General features: G+C 36.8%; 1 protein-coding gene across 1 annotated transcript in view; it reads right to left on the bottom strand.

Moving 5' to 3' along the window:
• The window catches only part of Cul4 (cullin 4), a 252,089-nt gene that overhangs the window by 11,484 nt on the left and 221,287 nt on the right, over positions 1-19,318 (bottom strand). The window contains exon 11 of the mRNA XM_089104452.1: positions 4,779-4,959. Within this exon, the coding sequence (XP_088960578.1) occupies positions 4,779-4,959 (181 nt within the window). The remainder of the gene's footprint in view (positions 1-4,778; positions 4,960-19,318) is intronic.

Below are 19,318 nucleotides of genomic sequence, written 5' to 3'. Positions count from 1 at the left end.
CTGCAGGCAAAATGTATTAGGCACAATTATTCTGCATATTATGAAGTAAGAATTGTTTTTCTAACTACAAACTGTCCAAATACTTTACCAAATTATAAATTTCCCATCGATTATGTCACTTGTCTTTGTCTTGTCTCACGCTAAGCTGAAGTAAACTAACACAGAAACCGGTTTGTTCTCGAGTTTTACACAGCGTAAACTTGAGTGAGTGGCGTATAATACAGAAGTACCCGCCTTTTTATACACTTTCAAAAGGGAATAGGGCAGTGGTGTCACCTCACGGCAATTTAGAAGGGACAAAATGAATTTTTCAATTCTAGGGGGGGAGGGGGGGGTAGATTCGTCGTTTTTGTTTGCCTCTTCCCCCCATTGACGCTATTGGAAGAGGGCTGACTAGAATGCGATAGTCGCGCTAAGTAAGCAAATGTTAGTACTTTCTGAGATAAAATTACTTAAACAACCTTCTAGCAAATTATTCAGATTTTCATGGTTGGGGAATGGCGGGAAAGGAGGATGGTCACTTTGGAGGAGGAGGCTCTCCATAGGCAAAAATAGTCAAATTATAAGAGACATGACTATAGGGATGCCCTCTCTTTCAAAACAGAGGATATCTAATAGTTGATAAAAGCGCATCATTTAGGCCTAAATATTCCCGACGTGTACAGACAGGTGAAAGCAGTACAGAAAAGTTACGTGGGAAATACCAACAGCTCGAGATTTCAGAGGCGAGAGGGAGCTTCGTCCCGAAAATGTCGGCATACATCCCTAGACAGAGACACTGGATTTATATTTCAATATAAATATTCATAATGTGAATTTTGTGGCTAATATTTTTAGCTATAAAATGCCTTCAAAGGCCCGAAAGAAGAAAGCCAAATCTACTGTAATGACATGGTTATAAATCAACTATAATTGGAATGTCCGCCGGAATTGGTTAATAGTCCTACGTCATACTATCGAAAAAAAGAAGCTGAATGAGTGCCTAAGCCGGTGGTACTGTGAAGCCAAATTCTTAAATGATTAAGTATTACATAAAAGGTTCTATACCTATAGCATAAAGAGTTAAGCCTAAAGGAGTTATTTATACCAGAAGATTTGTTTTCTGATTGGCTCCGCAGCGAAAAGGCGGAGAGAAGTAACATAATGATAAAAAATTCAAATTACCGCCGATTGCATCACGAAAGGGCCAATCTTCGCAACGTAAAACTTACCGTATCAATGCCCATAGTGAAAAGACGGACAGAGAAGAAAATACGCAAGGACGACTGCAAACATTTTGCTTGATGAGGGGGGGGGGGCTACATTATTTTTGAAAGAGGGAAATGATTAAAAAGCCTTAGATCATATATCTTTGGTTTACTAAGCGAGGGGGGGGGGCATTTGCGTCAATGGAGGGGGGATTGAGATGGCTTTAAAAAGTATGTATTATGCCCTATTATTTGGAGATGGTAAAAGGTAGGAACGTATAGAGTATTTTTGGTACTTATTGGTTATATATAGGAAAAGCGACTGCTTCATCTGTGAACTCTACAACTCCTCGTTGCGATTTCAGAGCCTATCTTGGACCCCCATGTTTAAAGTCAATGGTCTTGAGCCCTGTTTCTGAGTTTGAGGTAGCTCGGATCGTAAATGCACTTAAAGGTTCATCGTCTTCAGGGCCAGACAGAATTCCTACAAGGGTTATCCGTGCCGTTCTCCCTGCTATTCTGTCACCATTGACTAAGCTTGTCAATATGTCTTTCGTGAATGGAATTTTCCCTGAATCACTCAAGCGAGCTAAGGTTATATTGCTGTATAAAGGTGGGTCCCAGAGTGATCCTGCTAATTATAGGCCAATTTGTCTTCTATCTGTTTTCAGCAAAATTTCTGAGAAGGCTATGCTATCTAGGCTTCTTAGTTTTCTGGATCTCGAAAAATTTTTCCATGATTTCCAGTTCGGATTCCGAGTGAATCACTCTACAGAGCATGCTTGCGCATCTTTCTTGAATTTAAGTCATTCGGCAATAGATTTTTGTCTTATCCCGGCAGCTTTATTTTTGGATGTTCGTAAAGCATTTGATTCATTGACTCATCAGATTCTTCTTTGGAAATTATCGCATATTGGTATAAGATCAAATGTTCTCTCTTGGATTGAATCATATCTTTCTGTTAGACTTATTTCAATTGATCCGTTTTTACAGAACTCTTCTGAAGTAGAATATGGTATCCCCCAGGGATCTGTTCTTGGCCCCGTTTTATTACTGATTTATGTCAATGATCTGATTTCAGCAGTCAAGAACACCAGTCCTCTAGTATGCTGCAATCTGTGTCATCCGGATGTTCCTTCGTGTCCCAACGCTACTTCTAACGAAGATTGCCTCGTTGCTTTTGCTGACGACAGCACGTTTGGGACTCTAGGGAGGACAGAATGTGATGTCAGGTCTAATCTGGTGGCAATATTTGAGAGAGCAGTTTCATGGTTTGAGGGGAATTACTTGGCCTTGAATGTTACCAAATTACATTTTCTTATTTTTTCTCGAATTGGTGTAGCTTTCCCTCAACTGACACAGCTTCAGGTGTCACAAGGCTCCTTGTGTAGACCAAAGAATCGGTTGGTCCGGTTTCTTGGTATCCTGCTTGATGAGAACCTTTCGTTTAGACACCATATAGCCATGATTAGGGTTAAGGTCTCATGGAGTTTGGGTGTCATTTGAAAACTCAAACACACCTTTCCTGGATCTATTCTGAAGCTTCTTTTTTTCTGCCTTGTCCAGTCATATGTCTCTTATTGCCCCATAGTATGGATGTCTACTTTTCCTTCTACACTGCGGTCGCTTTGTGTTATGTATTATAAAACACCGCGTCTGATTATTGACACCAAACCTTCTTAACCAAGACCGCTTCTAAATCTACAGTCTATCTACATTCTTTCTTGTGCTTCTTTTGTTTTTCATCAGCTTCATGTCAATCTTCCAAAATCTCTTCAAAAAACTCCTCAGTTTATTTCTGATTCAGCTCCATATAACCTTCGTTCGTCACATAATATTTGCATTCCTCCTACTCCCACTGTGCGGTCAGATTTCAATCCCCTCATCGCTTGTCATCAGGTTTGGAACTCCCTGCCTTCTTCAGTACAGAAATTCCACTCGTTTGGCGCTTTCAAGAGGATTCTTAAGGACCATGGAGTTGATGTCCCCTGATGTCCCCTGAATGTTTAGTTTGTTTTATGGTGGTCTTCTCTGCGCTATGACTCCCAGGCCTCAGGTATGACTATCAATATTTATTGCTGAAACTTGTATAGTTCACTAAGGAGTAGCATTCATGATAAATTTTATTGCTTTCGCACCATTTTATTATAGTTCAATAATTATAAGCCTTATGACTGAATTAACCCATAAACGTCAATTTTGCTACCTAGCCTCAGAAATAAGCAGAGCTGATTGAACTGGGATTTATATAGTTTTAAATATAAGTTTAAAAGGGCTGTACATGGCTTAAGTTATGATATTTTAATATCTTGGATAAGAGCTATGAATAATATCGTAACAGCTATTATGATGTTGGTTCTACCTGACAATACACATAATTCTGTTTCGACGATAGGAAATCGCTTATAGTAATTTTTTTTTTTTTTTTTATTTATTTTTTTTTTTTTTTTTTATTATTATTTTTCTTTTTGAGTCTATTTAATATAGTTAATTAATTTAGTTTATTTATTCTAATTTTTTCTATAGTTTCCATTTTATCTATATTTTCTTTTCTTCTCCTTCATATGTGAGTAGGTGATCATTTTAAATTTTCTTTTGTTTTTTATCTCTGAGTATGTAATTCATATGTCTTCCCTCTTTGTACAGGCCAATGCGCCTTTGAGGGATTAATAACATGTAATACTGTATGTGTATTTAATGAAGAATAAAACTTATCTTATCTTATCTTATAATAAACACTCGAAAAGTGAAGTTTGGTTAACGCTAATGAAATAAAAAAAATATTATGAAAATATAATAGTTTAGAAACAAATTTGCGTTATATATTTGCACAAGAGGGGGGTCGGGGTAAAGCATAGCATACATTGAATATGTAACCTAGACAAACCTATTCTAACATAACCAAACCCAAATACCAACTAAATATTTAATTAAATTATAGCTACAATGTATTTTCCATCCTAGACAAAGCTAATTCTCTGGTATAAAGAAGTTGCTTGAACAGTTTCTTATGCCATGTTTGCATCATTCCCGATCAAAATTCTCGAGTGCTTATTATATAATCGATAAGTAGGCTACCGTATTTTTTGGGAGAGGGGCATCGAAAAAAAACCCCAACAACACTGCTTTTAAAGTTTGAACAAGAAATGCCCAGAAATTCGAGAAAATTTAGGGTTTTACTTCGAGTGGGGGGGGGGGAGATCCACCTATAATACTACTATAATACCTACTTCATTTGATATGTTCAGTTTCCACAACCTATTTGAAGTGAGTATGACATAACCGAACAATTTAATAAAAGAATTCATAAAACAAACAAAAATCCCTTTGCCGATTCTACGTATGTGACTTACCATTTATTTTCATATTCCCCACCTTGGTCTTATTTAAATTTTTATTACGCTTTTCTTTTTTTTTCTTTCTTTGTGCTTCTATCATTTTCCTCTCTAATAGGGCTCAATTCTGTTAGGTGGATCTCAGACGGACTAAATAGCGATAACTTATTTCCTGAATTTTCATTTCTGAATATAGTCGCAGGAAATCCAGTATTCTGTCACGAGACACACATTGAAATAATTTTCATTTTCTTACCTTTTGGAGTTTTATGGAGTACTTTGGCCTTACCAAGGGCAAGGGACTGTAGAGTCCTGCGAAGCTCACCATCCTCAATGTTCGTTGCCTCCTTTATCTCAGGAAACCCCAATTCGTCAGAAGTGTTAAATAGAATGAGGACAAGAGCTTGGTACAGTGACACCTGCAACTCCTTCATACCCTAGAAAAAAATACCCTGTCATTAACAAGACTGTTAAAACAGTTCGTGGTAATGAACTGTAAGTAAGGAGCGACTCGGCTCAATAGTAGCCAAAAATCTTAAAATACAATTCTGATAACAATACAAACATCAAAAGATTTGGTTTTTTTATGCTGATTCCAAATATAAAAGGTTCGTTAAGTTTAATGTTGCCCATCAAAAGATACGATCCTGAGAAAATATGCCTGATTTTCAAAAAAGGGAGAAACAGCCCCGAAACGTCAAGCGATATTAATGAAATTTACACCATCGGATTAAACACATCAGAGAACAGTGAGGTTTCACGCTCTTATATGCAAAATGTGGAACTTCGCATTATTTGCCAGAAAAAACGACTGGGAAGGGGTAATTTGACCGAAAATCAAAAGTTCTATTGAAGTGGATACTAGCCCCCCCCCCCTCACATGCCCCATTTTCCCCCTAAGACATCTGATCAAAATTTTGAGATAGTCATTGGATCCAGCATAGTCGAAAAGTCCAATGAGGATGCCTATGAGGCATTTTGAGGATGCCTTTTGAAGATATGCCTTTGAAGATGACATGACCCCCAGAGTCCCTGAGGAAAGGGCTGTTAGTTACACGATTTGCCATTGTTCACAGATAGTCGTGATCGATCCTTTAAGAGCTCTTAACTCATCAGTAGAGTCCTAGGTTATACTTTCCATATGATACATAGATGTTTTCTAGGGATGTTTTCCATATGATACATAAGTGGTGGGGTGATGGCAGAAGGATCTCTTCTGCATCTTCTACCGACACATTCATATCAAACTATTGTTGGCTAAAGGCAATTGTCCAAAACAAATCAGAAGCCGCTCCTGATAGCACAGACTTCAAGGAAATGGAACTGTGGATAACAAATGAGTTATAGACAGCTTTCCCTACAAAACCATTCCTAAATACGCAATTTGACAATCTCTAGTTTTCGATTCAAAAAAAAAAAAAAAAAGAAAAAAGATGTGCACGTGAAGCTGAAGTGTAATTCTAATGTGTAATTGATAACCAGTCTGGTAATCTGCCTTGGAAAGGTGCCATGGAACGTAAAGGCCGAGAATAGCACAGGAAGGAACGTAAAGGCCGAGAAGTATAACCTAGGACTCTACTCTGATCAGACAACCAAGAGCAAACACAGCCGCCTTTTCTACTGAAACCAATGAATGAACAGCAGGGAATCTACGTTAGTTAGGGCCACTGCCCCCGGCGCTTTGGAAGTAGTGGTGATCTCAGAACCAGGGGGAGCAGGTAGAAAAAGGGGCCAGAGAGGGGGCTGGTTGCCCTACAATAGCTTTTGGCTCTTAAAAAGGACACTAGAACTTTCAATTTCCAAAGTTATGAGCTCCCTACCAAGTTTATATGATCACCTCTTTCATAGAATATGCCCGGAAAAAACAATAAATGAAAGCATAGATAGATAGATTCCTTATTTTCGACAATTTACAAAGAGAAACAAACAAATGAACTGAATAAACATAGTCACTACTAGAAGGTCAAATGACAGTTGCGCGGTGGCTCAATCAATTAACTAAATCACATTAAATGACACCCCCACCTGGAGTAGCATGAACTAATCTTTTATTTCAATGTACTGTATATGATGACCCCCCCCCCTAAAAAAACAGCTGAAAGAACTTCAAGTGCAACTACAGATGTATCATCGAATGTTTTTGGCGGTATCGAGTCTGTGTTGGTCACTGCATTAGTTTCCTCTATTTTGTCTATCAAAAGCATACACTTATTCAAATAATAGCATATAGGATGCTTTCTATCATAAACATATTATAATAGAATCTGAAATGGTGTACGATGATAAAATAATATCGTCCTTTACATTTTCTCAAATTATATATAATAAAATACACAATAATTTTCAGATAATTTGGGGGTTTCAGACATTAGTGTGAAATTTCTAGTGGAAATCTGTAAAAATAAAGCACTTAAAAAGTGGAAAGTGGTTATCAGGAATTGAAAACATAGGCCATTTTGCACTACAATAAAAGAAAAAGTGAGAATTATCTTTAGAAAAAATAATTTATTTCCGAATCATGTCCAGGTAAATTACAGGAATTTAAGGTTATTTCCACATTCATAACCAGTGTGATTACCCTAGTTAAACTACTATTTTTAAAATTAATCACTGCAATTTTGTAGTTGCATTACTTAATTTTCAACTTAAAGGAAATTATTAGAAACAAAAAGGAGGACAATTCACATTCACTTCAAGGAAATTAAGACAAGAGAAACTTGATTTGAAACTAAAACACTGAATGAACAAAAACACTGAATGACAGTTTCTGAAACATGCAATCCTACAGAAAGGGGGGGGTAAATCATACCCAACCAACACCAATCAGGATTCTTCCACAATTTTTCCTATAATTTCTTACATTTTAATAGAATTTACCTATTTTTCAATTAAATATATACATAAATATATATATATATATATATATATATATATATATATATATATATATATATATATATATATATATATATATATATATATATATATATATATATATCCCATGGACAAATTCCTGCTTAAGCCCCTAGCATTAGAAATATTAATCCAGTAGGATCAAAAGAATTTATTTCAAGGGAAGGAAACATATTAAAAAAAAAACCACTGAAATTAAGAAATTATAGTATCACACGAATCTTATGATTCCCGAGAGGGAGCAGTGTACGAAATTGTAAAGAGATTTTGATCAGAATTTACCCCCAGTGAGGGGACCACCACCCTTTACCCTATCCCAAAAAGTTTAGTTTTTTTTCTAAGGGCGATCCACATTAGTCTTTTTTTTTGGTCCGACACATGGTGTTCCAGATGTTGACTAGTAACACGTTACACCCTATATATTGCCTTAACACTCTATATCTAGCAAATCATAGGCAGCGCAATCGCTGGCACGAACGATGCTGGCACAATGTATTATTATAAATTTTTTTTCCATACCAAGGCACTTCGTGTCGAAGGAGTTGTCGTAGAAACTTCGAAAAGGGCTCATTCGATTGGAAATTGGAGTGGCTAGTGTCCTTTTTAATAGTCAAAAGTGATTGAAGGGCAATTATACCCCCCCCCCCACCCATCATTCCCCCAAACACACCCAATCAAAATTTTCAGATAGCCATTTTGTTCAGCGTAGTTGATTTCCAGATAGAAAATATATTTTTGAGGAGGACACTCCCCCACAATCCTCAGGGCAAGGGTTTTAAGGTATGCCCTGAGGGCATATAAGAACGATGTTGGTACAATGTATTATTTATTAATTTTTTCCATTTAGACCACGGTACTTCGTATCGAAGGAATTGTCGTAGAAAGTTCGAAAAGGGCTCATTCAATTGGAAATTGGAGTGGCTTGTGCCCTTTTCAATGGTCGAAAGTGATTGAAAGGCAACTAACACCCCTTCCACGCCCACCTTTTCCCGAAACACATCCAATCAACATTTTGAGATAGCCATCAGCGTAGTTTATTTCCTGAGATAAATTACGTTTTTGAGGAGGACATTCCCCACAGCGCTCAGGGCAAGGGTTGTAAGTTATGCCATGGGGGCATATAAGGTTTTTTTTATAGAAAGGCGTAGTCTTAGAAACGTCAAAAAGGGCTCATTCGATTGAAAATTCAAAGGGCTAGTGCCTTTTTTAATAGTCGAAAGTGATTGGAGAGCAACTAACCCCCCTCTCACGCCCACCTTTTCGCCAAACACATCCAATCAAAATTTTAAGATAACCATTTTGTTCCATGCAGTTTAAAGTTCAGAAAATTATACCTTTGAGCAGGACACTCCCTCCACAGTCTTCAGGGCAAGGGTTATGCACCCATCCAATAGAAAATTTTGAGATATCCATTTTGTTCAACGTAGTTGAATATTATAAAAATTAGGTCTTTTAGGAGGATAACCCCCTCAGAGCCCTCAGTGCAAGGGTTGTAAGTTATGCCCTGGGGGCATATAAAGTTTTTATAGAAAGTTGGTGTACAAATTTCAAAAAGGGCTCATTTTGTTGGAAATTGAAATTGCCCTTTTTAATAGTCGAAAGTGAGTGGAGAGTAATTACTCCCCCTCTCACGCCCACAATTTCCCTAAAAATATTCAATCAAAGTTTAGACACAGCCATTTTGTTCAACGTAGTTGAAAGTTCTGGAAATTATGTATTTAAGGCTGACAAACCCCCCAGAGCCCCAAGGGAAAAGGTTGTAAATTATGCCCTGGGGGCATATAAGGTTTTTATAGATAGAGTTGTCGTAAAACTTCAAAAGGGGCTCATTCAATTGGAAATTAAGAGGGCTAGTGCCCTCTTTAATAGTCGAAAGTGATTGGAGGGTAACTAACCCCCCTCTCACGCCTACCATTCCTACAAAAACATCCAATCAAAATTTTCAGATCGCCATTTTGTTCAAAGTAGTAGAAAGTTCTGTAAATTAGGTCTTTGAGAATGACAAACCCCCTCCAGCCCTCAGGACAAGGGTTGTAAGTTATGCCCTGGGGGCATATAAGATTTTATTTAAAGTGTTGTCGTAGAAACTTCAAAAGGGCTCATTTGATTGGAAGTTGAAAGGGCTAGTGCCATTTTTATTAGTTTAAAGTTATTGAAGAGCGACTACCGCCCCTCTCACGCCCACCATTTCCCCAAACACATCCAATCAAAATTTTGAGATAGCCTTTTTGTTTAACGTAGTTGAAAGTTCTGGAAATTAGGTCTTAGAGGATGAAAAACACCCTTACAGCCCTTAGGGTAAGGGTTGTAATTTATGCCCAGGGGGGCAGATAAGGTGTTTATAGAAAGCGTTGTCGTTTCAAAACGGGCTCATTCGATTAGAAATCGAAAGGCCTAGTGCCCTTTTTAATAGTCGAAAGTTATTGGAAGGCTTGACATTTTTATAGTAAAGATCGATGTGGGTAAAATGTATTGTTTTTGTTGTTGTTGCTGTTGTTTAGATCAGGGCACTCCGTATCGAAGGAGTTTGAAAATAGAAAGGGCTGATGCCCTGTTTAATAGTCAAAAGTGATTGGAGGGCAACTAATCCCCCTCCCACGCCCACCCTCCCATTTGTCCATTATGTTTAAAAACTATATGTTGTCTTAAGATTTAGTCACAATGCACTGTGTTAATGCTAATTCCCAATAAGACATCTCAGCTCAGCAGTATCCCAAGAACGACTGAGGGCATTATGTTCAAACTTTCCGGGCTACTTTTGCTCTTAAAATTTAACCTAATCAAATAGCGTAAGTGTATCCAAGCTATCAAAGAAAGTAAACAGATTTTTTTGCGAACGGTATCAAGTTTTCCATTTCAGGTCAACTAGAGGAGGTATGAAACCAATTTAAACACTACTATTTGCGTCCAGATTTTTAAAATGACTTATGTTGTAAAAAATTGCTGAAAATTTTCCTCCAGCATACAAATGGCAGGCCAAACTCTAAAGTCTTAAAACAAACTAAAAGATTTAAAGTATCATTTTCTTTTTCCCTGAAAAGACTGTGTCAATATAAAACGAACAGAAATTAATTAAAAAAAACTTTTTCCACAAAATAAGTTTTTCAAAGAAAAGTAAAGAACTCCATTAAAAAAAAATTTGCAACAATAAAATCAAATCATCTACCAAGCGTGAAACTACCACAAATCAGCATCAATAAATAAATGAAACCCAAAACGAACAGAAATTACAATAAACAACCGAGTCAAACTCAAAACGAGCAGAAATTACCATAAGTTGGGCTCAAAACCCCTATGCCTTCCCAAGGCCAACACGAAATTTGCACTTTACTAAAAAAAATACAAATGAATGTGCATTGTCAGTTTAATATGCATATACTGATATTTAGTAATCAAAATGTTAATATTATTTGATTTACTAAAGTTATAAAAGTAAAAAAGTTTATATTTTTTTCAATGAAGTGCAAATTTTGTTCTGGGCTTGGGAAGGCATAGGGTTTTGGGCCCAAATTATGTTAATTTCTGCTCGTTTTGAGTTTGACTCGGTTATTTATTGTAATTTCTGTTTGTTTTGGGTTTCATTTATTTATCGATGCTGATTTGCGGTAGTTTCACGCTTGGTAGATTATGTAATTTTATTTTTGCTTGTTTTTTGTTTAATGGAGTTCTTTACTTTTCTTTGAAAAACTTATTTTGTGGAAAAAGTTTTTTTAATTAATCTAATAAACAAGGTAAGAGCAACAATTTAACGCTAGCCTTGAAAAGCCTTGGCAAATGAATTCATGGCACAAAGCACGTAGCTCCTTGCAAGGACTAATTTAGTATTACCACTTTCTATGCAATGCTTGAGCCTCATTTGATTTAGCCTCACTATATACACGACAAAGAATTCTGCCGCTGGATTTGATTTTTCGTCGAAACAACGGGTGTTTCATTGGCAAATTTTGTCACCCCGTCAAGTTTTTGCGGTCGTTAGACGAAAAAAAGCTCCAGTGTTTACGCTGTCAACATAGAAACTCAAAATTTGGGCAGCAAATCCAAATTGGAAGGTAAACTCACAACAGTTTAATCTAGAAAAATATGATTTTGTTTGTGTTCAATAATTTTAAGGAGCATTAGAATCAATTAATTACACGAACAAGGTCTGACAATTAGTTAATTTATATTAAATAGTATTAAAGGGTACTTGTGCATTATAGCGACCACACTGTTGTTCTTGATCTGTTGAAAACCCGGTTTCTCTGTGTGCACTCGGAGATAATTAGCTTAGTCTGGGGAAATAAACTACTATGCAGGTATATTCTAATTAAATATATAATACACAGAGTTAGTTAGGTATTTAATATAATACGTTCTGCGCTGCCTGCTTTCCATAATTCTCTGTTGTAGTTAAGTACCCATTAAAGTATTCAAATTGAAACTACGACCAAAAAATGTGTTCAATTTCTTATTCCCAGTCGACACGCAAAGGCAAAAATCGAACGCAAAAGAGCAAAATGTCGACATGATGTTGATTGTCAGTCGACTTTGTAATGCTAAATCAAATACAATTTTGAATGGTATGCACGCAATTAACAAGTTTCTTTTTCTAACCACAGGCCTTTAAAACTATATAGTCAAGCTTTGAAGGATAATTAGTTTTTAAACTGACAGATGCTCATAAAATCTGCTATTGTGACCAAATAGGACAAATATCTAAATTATGGCTGTTCATGCCCAACCTGTGATATTCAAGGCTTTAGATCTTCTACCAAATAAGTTGATAATACGGCTATTTTTTGTTCTTCTTAACCCTTGAGCATAATACTAACTATATGTCAACTGCAATTGTTAGAGACAATACGACCAAAATATGCTGATACTATGATGTTGATTAGTTAACACTAAAACCATTATTGAGAATCTTAAAATACCAAGGACACCAAAATAAAAACCTTTCTATCTCCCCTCCCAGATTTTAGGTCTATTCATGCTTGAAAACCTCAATTTTCTAATATTCTCTCTTATTGTTTCGAAATTATGAAGTTTTAGAGCAATGCCGCATTTTGTCAGTACTGCGACGTTTGAACTGTTACACTACATAAGCAAACTAATAGTATGTTAAATAACAAAGCTTTTCGTCTGTCAAAGTTCAAATATAAATAACCTATTGATCCCCAAGACAGCTAGACCTTCAAAGGGGAGGTCAAAGAAAAACTACATTTAAGTCGTTTGGCGCCCTATACTTTTTATGCCAATTTTTCACCCGTGTTTTTTGGCACCCACGAGGGGGAGGAGGGCAAAAAGGGCAGTTTCCCCGGATGCCGTGGCTCGGGGGTTCCCTACTTTGATCAAATTTCTCGCTTTTATTCTACTTTTTTTACTTATATTTGAGTCAGGAGGGGGAGGGGGGCTGTAAATAATTTTTCCCCGGGCACCACCTACCCTAGGAACGGCTCTGCTCCTACTAGTGCCAAAACAAGCATGACTGTGTGTGAAGGTGCTTTACATCGACAACTGAACTCCACATTTTTTCAATTTTTTTAGATAAGTATGGTTGCATAAGTTTCCGCCTAATCAATTCAAGTCCTTGGTATTCATACGTTAATAATAACTGCATGTCTAATGTAATTGTGTGACTATGCGGCCACATTACGCAGGCTTCACCAGAAGGCTACTAAGAAAACCAGGCCTTTCGGACGTAGCCATGAGTCATACACTTACTGCTAGTCGCCCATAAGAAAACAAACAACAGTTTTTAATAAGGATATTATATTGGACTTTTGCAACTAATTAGGACAGTCATTTAGAAACAGGATTAAGCAAGAGGAATTATGGCACCAGTTGAATCGCGTCATTCAATTTAGAGTACCATTCCCGAAATATAATGACTTTACCACTATTTCCTATATTTTTCGTATAGTTAACGTTCTTTTTAAAGTTAAATATTGGAATATCCGAAATAAAGTCTTGTGCACATGTCTGATTCCTAAAACCCTACCTAAAACATGTGCCGAAACTCAGTAAGTTAACAATAGAGTCTTTATGAAGTGCCTATAATACTCATAGTTTCACAAAAGGCCCATACCCATACTACTCATACGTACCCGACTGGGCTTGGAGCCAGGATACAATTCTCAACCTTTTTATTTCTTCCATAATTTCCACAGTATTAACCTGTTTTACAAAAATCCCCGCTCTTCAAAAATACATGCAGTGATTGGTCATCAAAAGAAATTTCGAAATACTATACTACTGCATTATGTAGGCTTAGCCAGTAGGCTAATACTAAAACCAGATATTATGGAGGTAAAGGTCAGACGCATGTAGCTTGGCCTGCTTAGGAGGATGAAGGTCGGTTTAAATTCTTAAAAATTTTTCCTTGAATAACAAGACAGCGATTAGGAAAATTAAATACCAATCAAAATATGTAAGTTCAACGATCGAAGCAAAGAAAATATGACTTTATATACTTTATATAAACATTTACGTACTTTATATAAACATTTTATAATGAGGCAAAACAGAGGTATAAAACCTGTGCTAAGTGGAATATCAAACAGCCAGAAAAAATTTCCCTAAATTTGCAAGAACAGTAAAAGACAATGGTCTGTATAAAAAGGATAATCCAAGTAATTTCCATTGCCCCTTTCATGTTTATATAAATACTCTCGGAGACAAAACACAAAAGAACACAAAACACTTTCGGTTAAAACCCAAACACAAATCTTCATGCTGCAATTCCTTGCAGGGAGTTAAGGCCTTCATCGACTAATAGAAGAAACCAGGTATAATCCGGAAAAGAAATTAGTAATTGAAAACACATTTTTTTTTTGCTCGGGTGCCCTCTCCTACTTATGTCTGGATATGCGGCTTAATCTACACATACTAAAGAGCTTTCCCCGTCCAATAGGAAGCAAAATTATGCAAGCTCTTGGAGTTAATATTTATCGAGGAACTCGAAAAAGTGCGCTACACTCCTTCAAACCAGTTAGGTTTCAAACAAGGGAATGGATGTGCCAATACCTTAACCGTCGTTGAGACGAATCTTCTGAGACGAGCCTTGCCTGGGCCAGACTTGACATTAGACGCACATTCGACTCTCTAATCCATGCAGCGATGCATCTGAAGTCTGGTAAACGTGGATTGAATCTTGATGTCATTCGCTCTCTCCGGAATCTGTATTCCAAACTACGGATCTGACTAAAGCAACCTCCTGACGAGGTTTTTTTCCTCATTTCGCACACTCGACTTATTCCAGTCAAGAAAGACCTATTCTAGTTATTTTCAATAATTGCTTACTTGATGCTCAAGGTCTGTGTCAATCTTTGCTGATTCTGTCTTCTGTTACTAGGTTATGGCTAGAATTTAAAAAGACTTCTAGTTCTAACTGGATCAAAGTTGATGACGCATTTTACAACCCGCTTACACTAATATTCCTCTTGGATAGTACTGATTTCGACTCAGACGTTTGACTATTAGTGAGTGCTCGTTTCCGCTCAGTATATTATATCTTCAAAAAAATGTGCTGTTCGTTAATGTTATTTGTCTTTTCGTATTTTTCCCTTTTGTTTGTGTTTCTTTACCCTCAGTATTTACACCTTCCTGTGCGATCTTACTTGTTATTTTTTTTTTGTTTCAGAGTAAAATAATCAACTTCGTGTAATAGCCTTTTTAATTCGGATTATGAGGCTGACGTCACTGGTCAAGCGACTACACTGTGGCTCTCTGTCACAGGCATCGCTCATTAATTGTGGTTGAGATTGATTCTCTGATGGTGATTAATACTAACATAACACTTGGTAAATTAAATGATTATGAATTTGGAAGAGTTAATTTTAATGAGATTATAAATAATCCGGTGGGTAAAGCCCCCAATATGAATCTATATGAAAATTTTTAGAAAATTATGGATAGTGTGTTTTTGGTGTAGCAGAGATTTCGGGACTCAAGAGCTCAGTGGGGTAATACATTCCTATTTTTGCACCTAAGCGTTTAGAGCTTAAAGTCCTCGTTTGACGATATTCAATTATTATGTAGGAATTCGCACCCTGCAATTATCGGTCTCTGTGAAACATTTTTGAGCAAGAAACATCAGGTACTTTTGGATATTCCCGGTTATGTATCGATATTTCTTAGCCGCAAGACGGCCCATAAAGGTGGACTCGGATTTTACAACTGAAATAATTTTCAGGCTGTACTAAGACATAATTTATGTACAAATAATGAAAAGGTAGTTGAGTCACTTTTTATAGAAGTCCCAATCCACGCTAAGGAAAGGGTAATAATAGGCGAAGTATATCGTTCTCCAAGTGGGTCTATAACTCAATTTATGGAAACATTAGAAGATGTTCTTGGAAAAGTTTTTGCTGAAAAATCCGAAGTTGTATTGATGGGCGACTTTAACCTTGACCTTGCGGAACCGTCATCAAGACAGGCTTCTGATCTTTTGTCTCTACTAATTTCGTATGGATTAGCTCCTTGTATAAACATACTGACAATGATTTCTAACCAGACAACAACATTAATTGACACCATTTTTTCATCACTACACTCCATTAAGAACGAAGTACTGCTTTCTGATACTTCCGACCATTTGCCAGTTGCAGCCTTAGTTCCAATCCTTCAAAATCCGCAAAGATTATTCCCCCAGGATACACTGAGATTGTGTTGCTCACCAGTGGAGCTGGATAGATTGAAAGAAGATCTGAGTACATCTTCATGGGACTTTTCATTACCAGAAAATATTAATTTGGGCAATTATAACGATATATTTGGCCAGTTTTATGACACTGTTAAGGACAAATTCACGGCTTATTGTCTAAAAGCTCCTTTAAGGAATCCTCGATCAAAAATATCAACACCCATAGCTCCCTGGCTAACATCGGGCGTCCTCAAGTCAATAAATAGGAAGCAGAACCTTTGGAAAGTGTACAAAAACAGACCAAGTGATGCTAAATTAGAAGCATTTAAGTTGTACCGTAATATGCTGAAATCAATTATTCGGAGAGCTAAAACAGTATATTTTACAAAGACATTTGATGATTGCGGTAAAAATATAAAGAAGACGTGGGATGTGATTAAGGAAGTTAGTCGGCCATCCAAAAAACTAGAAGGTCTCCCTAAGTCTCTTATGGTAGACGATCAACTTATCACAGAAAAAGAGCAAGTACGGCAAAATATGAACAAATTCTTTGCGGAGATAGGGAAATCAACTGCTAATAGCGTTACCCATTGCTCGGTGTCACAGACTTGGAAACAGTTCCTAGGCCCCCCGTGCTTGAAATCAGTGGTTCTTGAGGACGTTATGGTGCATGACATTACAAATATTGTTTTGTCTTTGAAGAATTCTTCAGAAGATTTTTGCAGAATTTTTGCTAAAGTAATCGAACAAATTCTTCCATAGATTATTACCACACTTTAGGATTTGACTAATAGGTCATTTCAACTAGGAGTATTTCCTCAACGTCTTAAATTGTCACGTGTGATAGCTTTCTTTAAAGGAGGTGACTGTGAAGATCGTGGGAACTAAAGGCCGATCTCTCTTTTGTCAGTGTTCTCTAAGATATTTGAAAAGTCAATGCTAAAAAATTTCGTGATATTTCTTGAAGCAAAATTTTTTTTCTATAAACATCAGTTTGGGTTTCACTTAAAGTATTCTAGAGAACATGCTGTTAATAAACTTCTCCAGTTTATACGACATTCTTTAGATTCTAATCTTATTCCTGCAGCCATTTTTCTTGATATAAAGAAAGCTTTTGACAGCCTTACACACAAGATCCTCATTGGTAAACTTTCTCATCATGGTGTGCGTGGGGAAGCATTGTCTTGGTTCTATTCATACCTTACTGACAGATCTATTGCCATGGAAGATACAGACAAGGAAATTCCAATTGAAAATGGAGTACCCCAAGGTTCTATTCTTGGGCCAACCCTCTTCCTGATATATGTGATCGACCTCTACCGACTTCTTAACACCCCAATTCCCGATGTTTGCTGTGGATTGTGTCACAAATCTCACTCTCAGACTATGTCAGTGTCCACATCCGATAGTCGAGAAGAACTGGTAGCATTCGCTGATGCCACTACTCTAGGTGCTGCAACTCTCCATGAGTCATCCCTTATTCTAAAGCTTCAAGCAAAGACTGGGAAGAAAATCATTTGGTTTGAAACAACTTAACCAGCCTAACATGTAAAAAAGTGGTACCTTTTTATTTTTTCCCGCTCAATTTGGAGATGCCCCCCCATTACTGAACTTTTTACACAGATAGGATCAGAAAGTTACCCCTTGGATTGATATCTGCGGTTTCTGGGAGTTTTTCTGGAGAAAAGTTTATTGTTTTAGTCGCACGTTCAAGTAATAAGAGTGAAAATTTCCCGTGGACTTGGAATCATCCATAAATTAAAGCGTATATTTCCTTTTCCTATACTCCGTCTTTTATATTTCTCTCTCATTTTGTCTGATATGTCTTACTGTTCGTCTGTGTGGATGTCTACATTTCCTTCTGTACTTGCTCCTGTTCATGTTCTTCATGAGAAAGTGGTAAAAGTTCTCCAGTCAGCTACACACACTCCTGTTGATCTCCTTAAGATTAAACATATTCATCTTATATTTCTATCCTTGTTGATATATTATTTCTTCCGTGGAGATCTCCCCTGGAGTTTGTCTGGACTACTTAAATTAGTGTAGGAAATAAATCTGTACACAGTTTAAAACGGGGACGATTGGATGATTCCGGCTCCTCCCTCGGTTCGTTCAGACTTTGGTGTGGTGGTGCCTGTGGAACGTGCTTGGAACTTGGTTCCTGCTTAGACTCGTCAGTCACGAACACTTGGCTCCTTTAAAAGACAGATGAGCAGTTTCTTATTAAAGTTAAATATTAAATATTTTATATTTTTTTTATGGTTTTTTTTTTTTTTTTTTTTTTTTTTTTGCGTTGGTTCATCGATGATGTAGAAAATTTTATTTTTTTATTTTATGTCGGCTGATAGTAGGGTCGCTGTTTCGTGTGGACGGTCGATGAGTTGACTTCTTTTCCTTATAGATTTATAAATTAGAAATTGTTTAGTATTGTTTAAGTCAAGTTTTAATATTATTCTTTTATTCTGTGTCGTTTCCCAAATAACGGGCCATTGAGCCCTTTGAGATATTTTTTTTGTTATTTATGGAAATAAATGGAACTTGAACTTGTTAACCTGTCTTTAGTAAGTTATACACACGACGTCCTGACCCTTAGCCGAACTCTTCAGAGGATAACTAAAATTCTCAAAATACTAGAGGCTGAATATTAGAAAGCTGGACTTCATTTCAAACATTCAAGATCGGATATCGTTCAATTTAGGCTAATTGGAAAATTTATTCCTATATTCCTATCATAACCCTCGGTTCTAGCTCTTTCCAATCCGTTGACCACTTCGTTTATCTAGGTTCTTGCAAGCCTATACAACGCTGTCGCTCTTCCTCACGTACTACATGCTACCTTCTCAAAACTTGTCAATAAAACTGACCAGAACTTAATTAGATCAATATGTTTCCGTCTTGCGAAATATTTGCTTCATCTGCCTCTGTGGACACCGGAATACGCAAGTCACAACCAAATCCAAAGTCGCTGATCCTCATGCTGCCGGCACTAGACAGATAGCTATGCACACATAGAAAATATGATTTACTCGACTGTTCCCATCTGCTCATTCAGTGGTTTTACTTGCAATGTTTTTTCTTCTCGAATTTTCAGATCCATCTTTTGTTTTCTCTGTCAGTTCAGTTTCAGTAGTTTGTATCTTTTCTCCTTTTTTTAACTGCTCCGTGTTGTTGTGTATTGATTCGACGGGTTTTCCAATAAATAAACAAGTTGCCTGTCCTACTAATATCATGGCGTATGCTTTATTGTACACCTAGTAAAG

Source organism: Artemia sp. Qi Xiang Cuo, chromosome 18 (genome assembly GCF_049724085.1).
Source record: "Artemia sp. Qi Xiang Cuo chromosome 18, ASM4972408v1, whole genome shotgun sequence".
Taxonomy (NCBI): domain Eukaryota; kingdom Metazoa; phylum Arthropoda; class Branchiopoda; order Anostraca; family Artemiidae; genus Artemia; species Artemia sp. Qi Xiang Cuo.
Note: the sequence above shows the minus strand (reverse complement) of the source record. Positions and strands in the feature narration are given on the sequence as shown.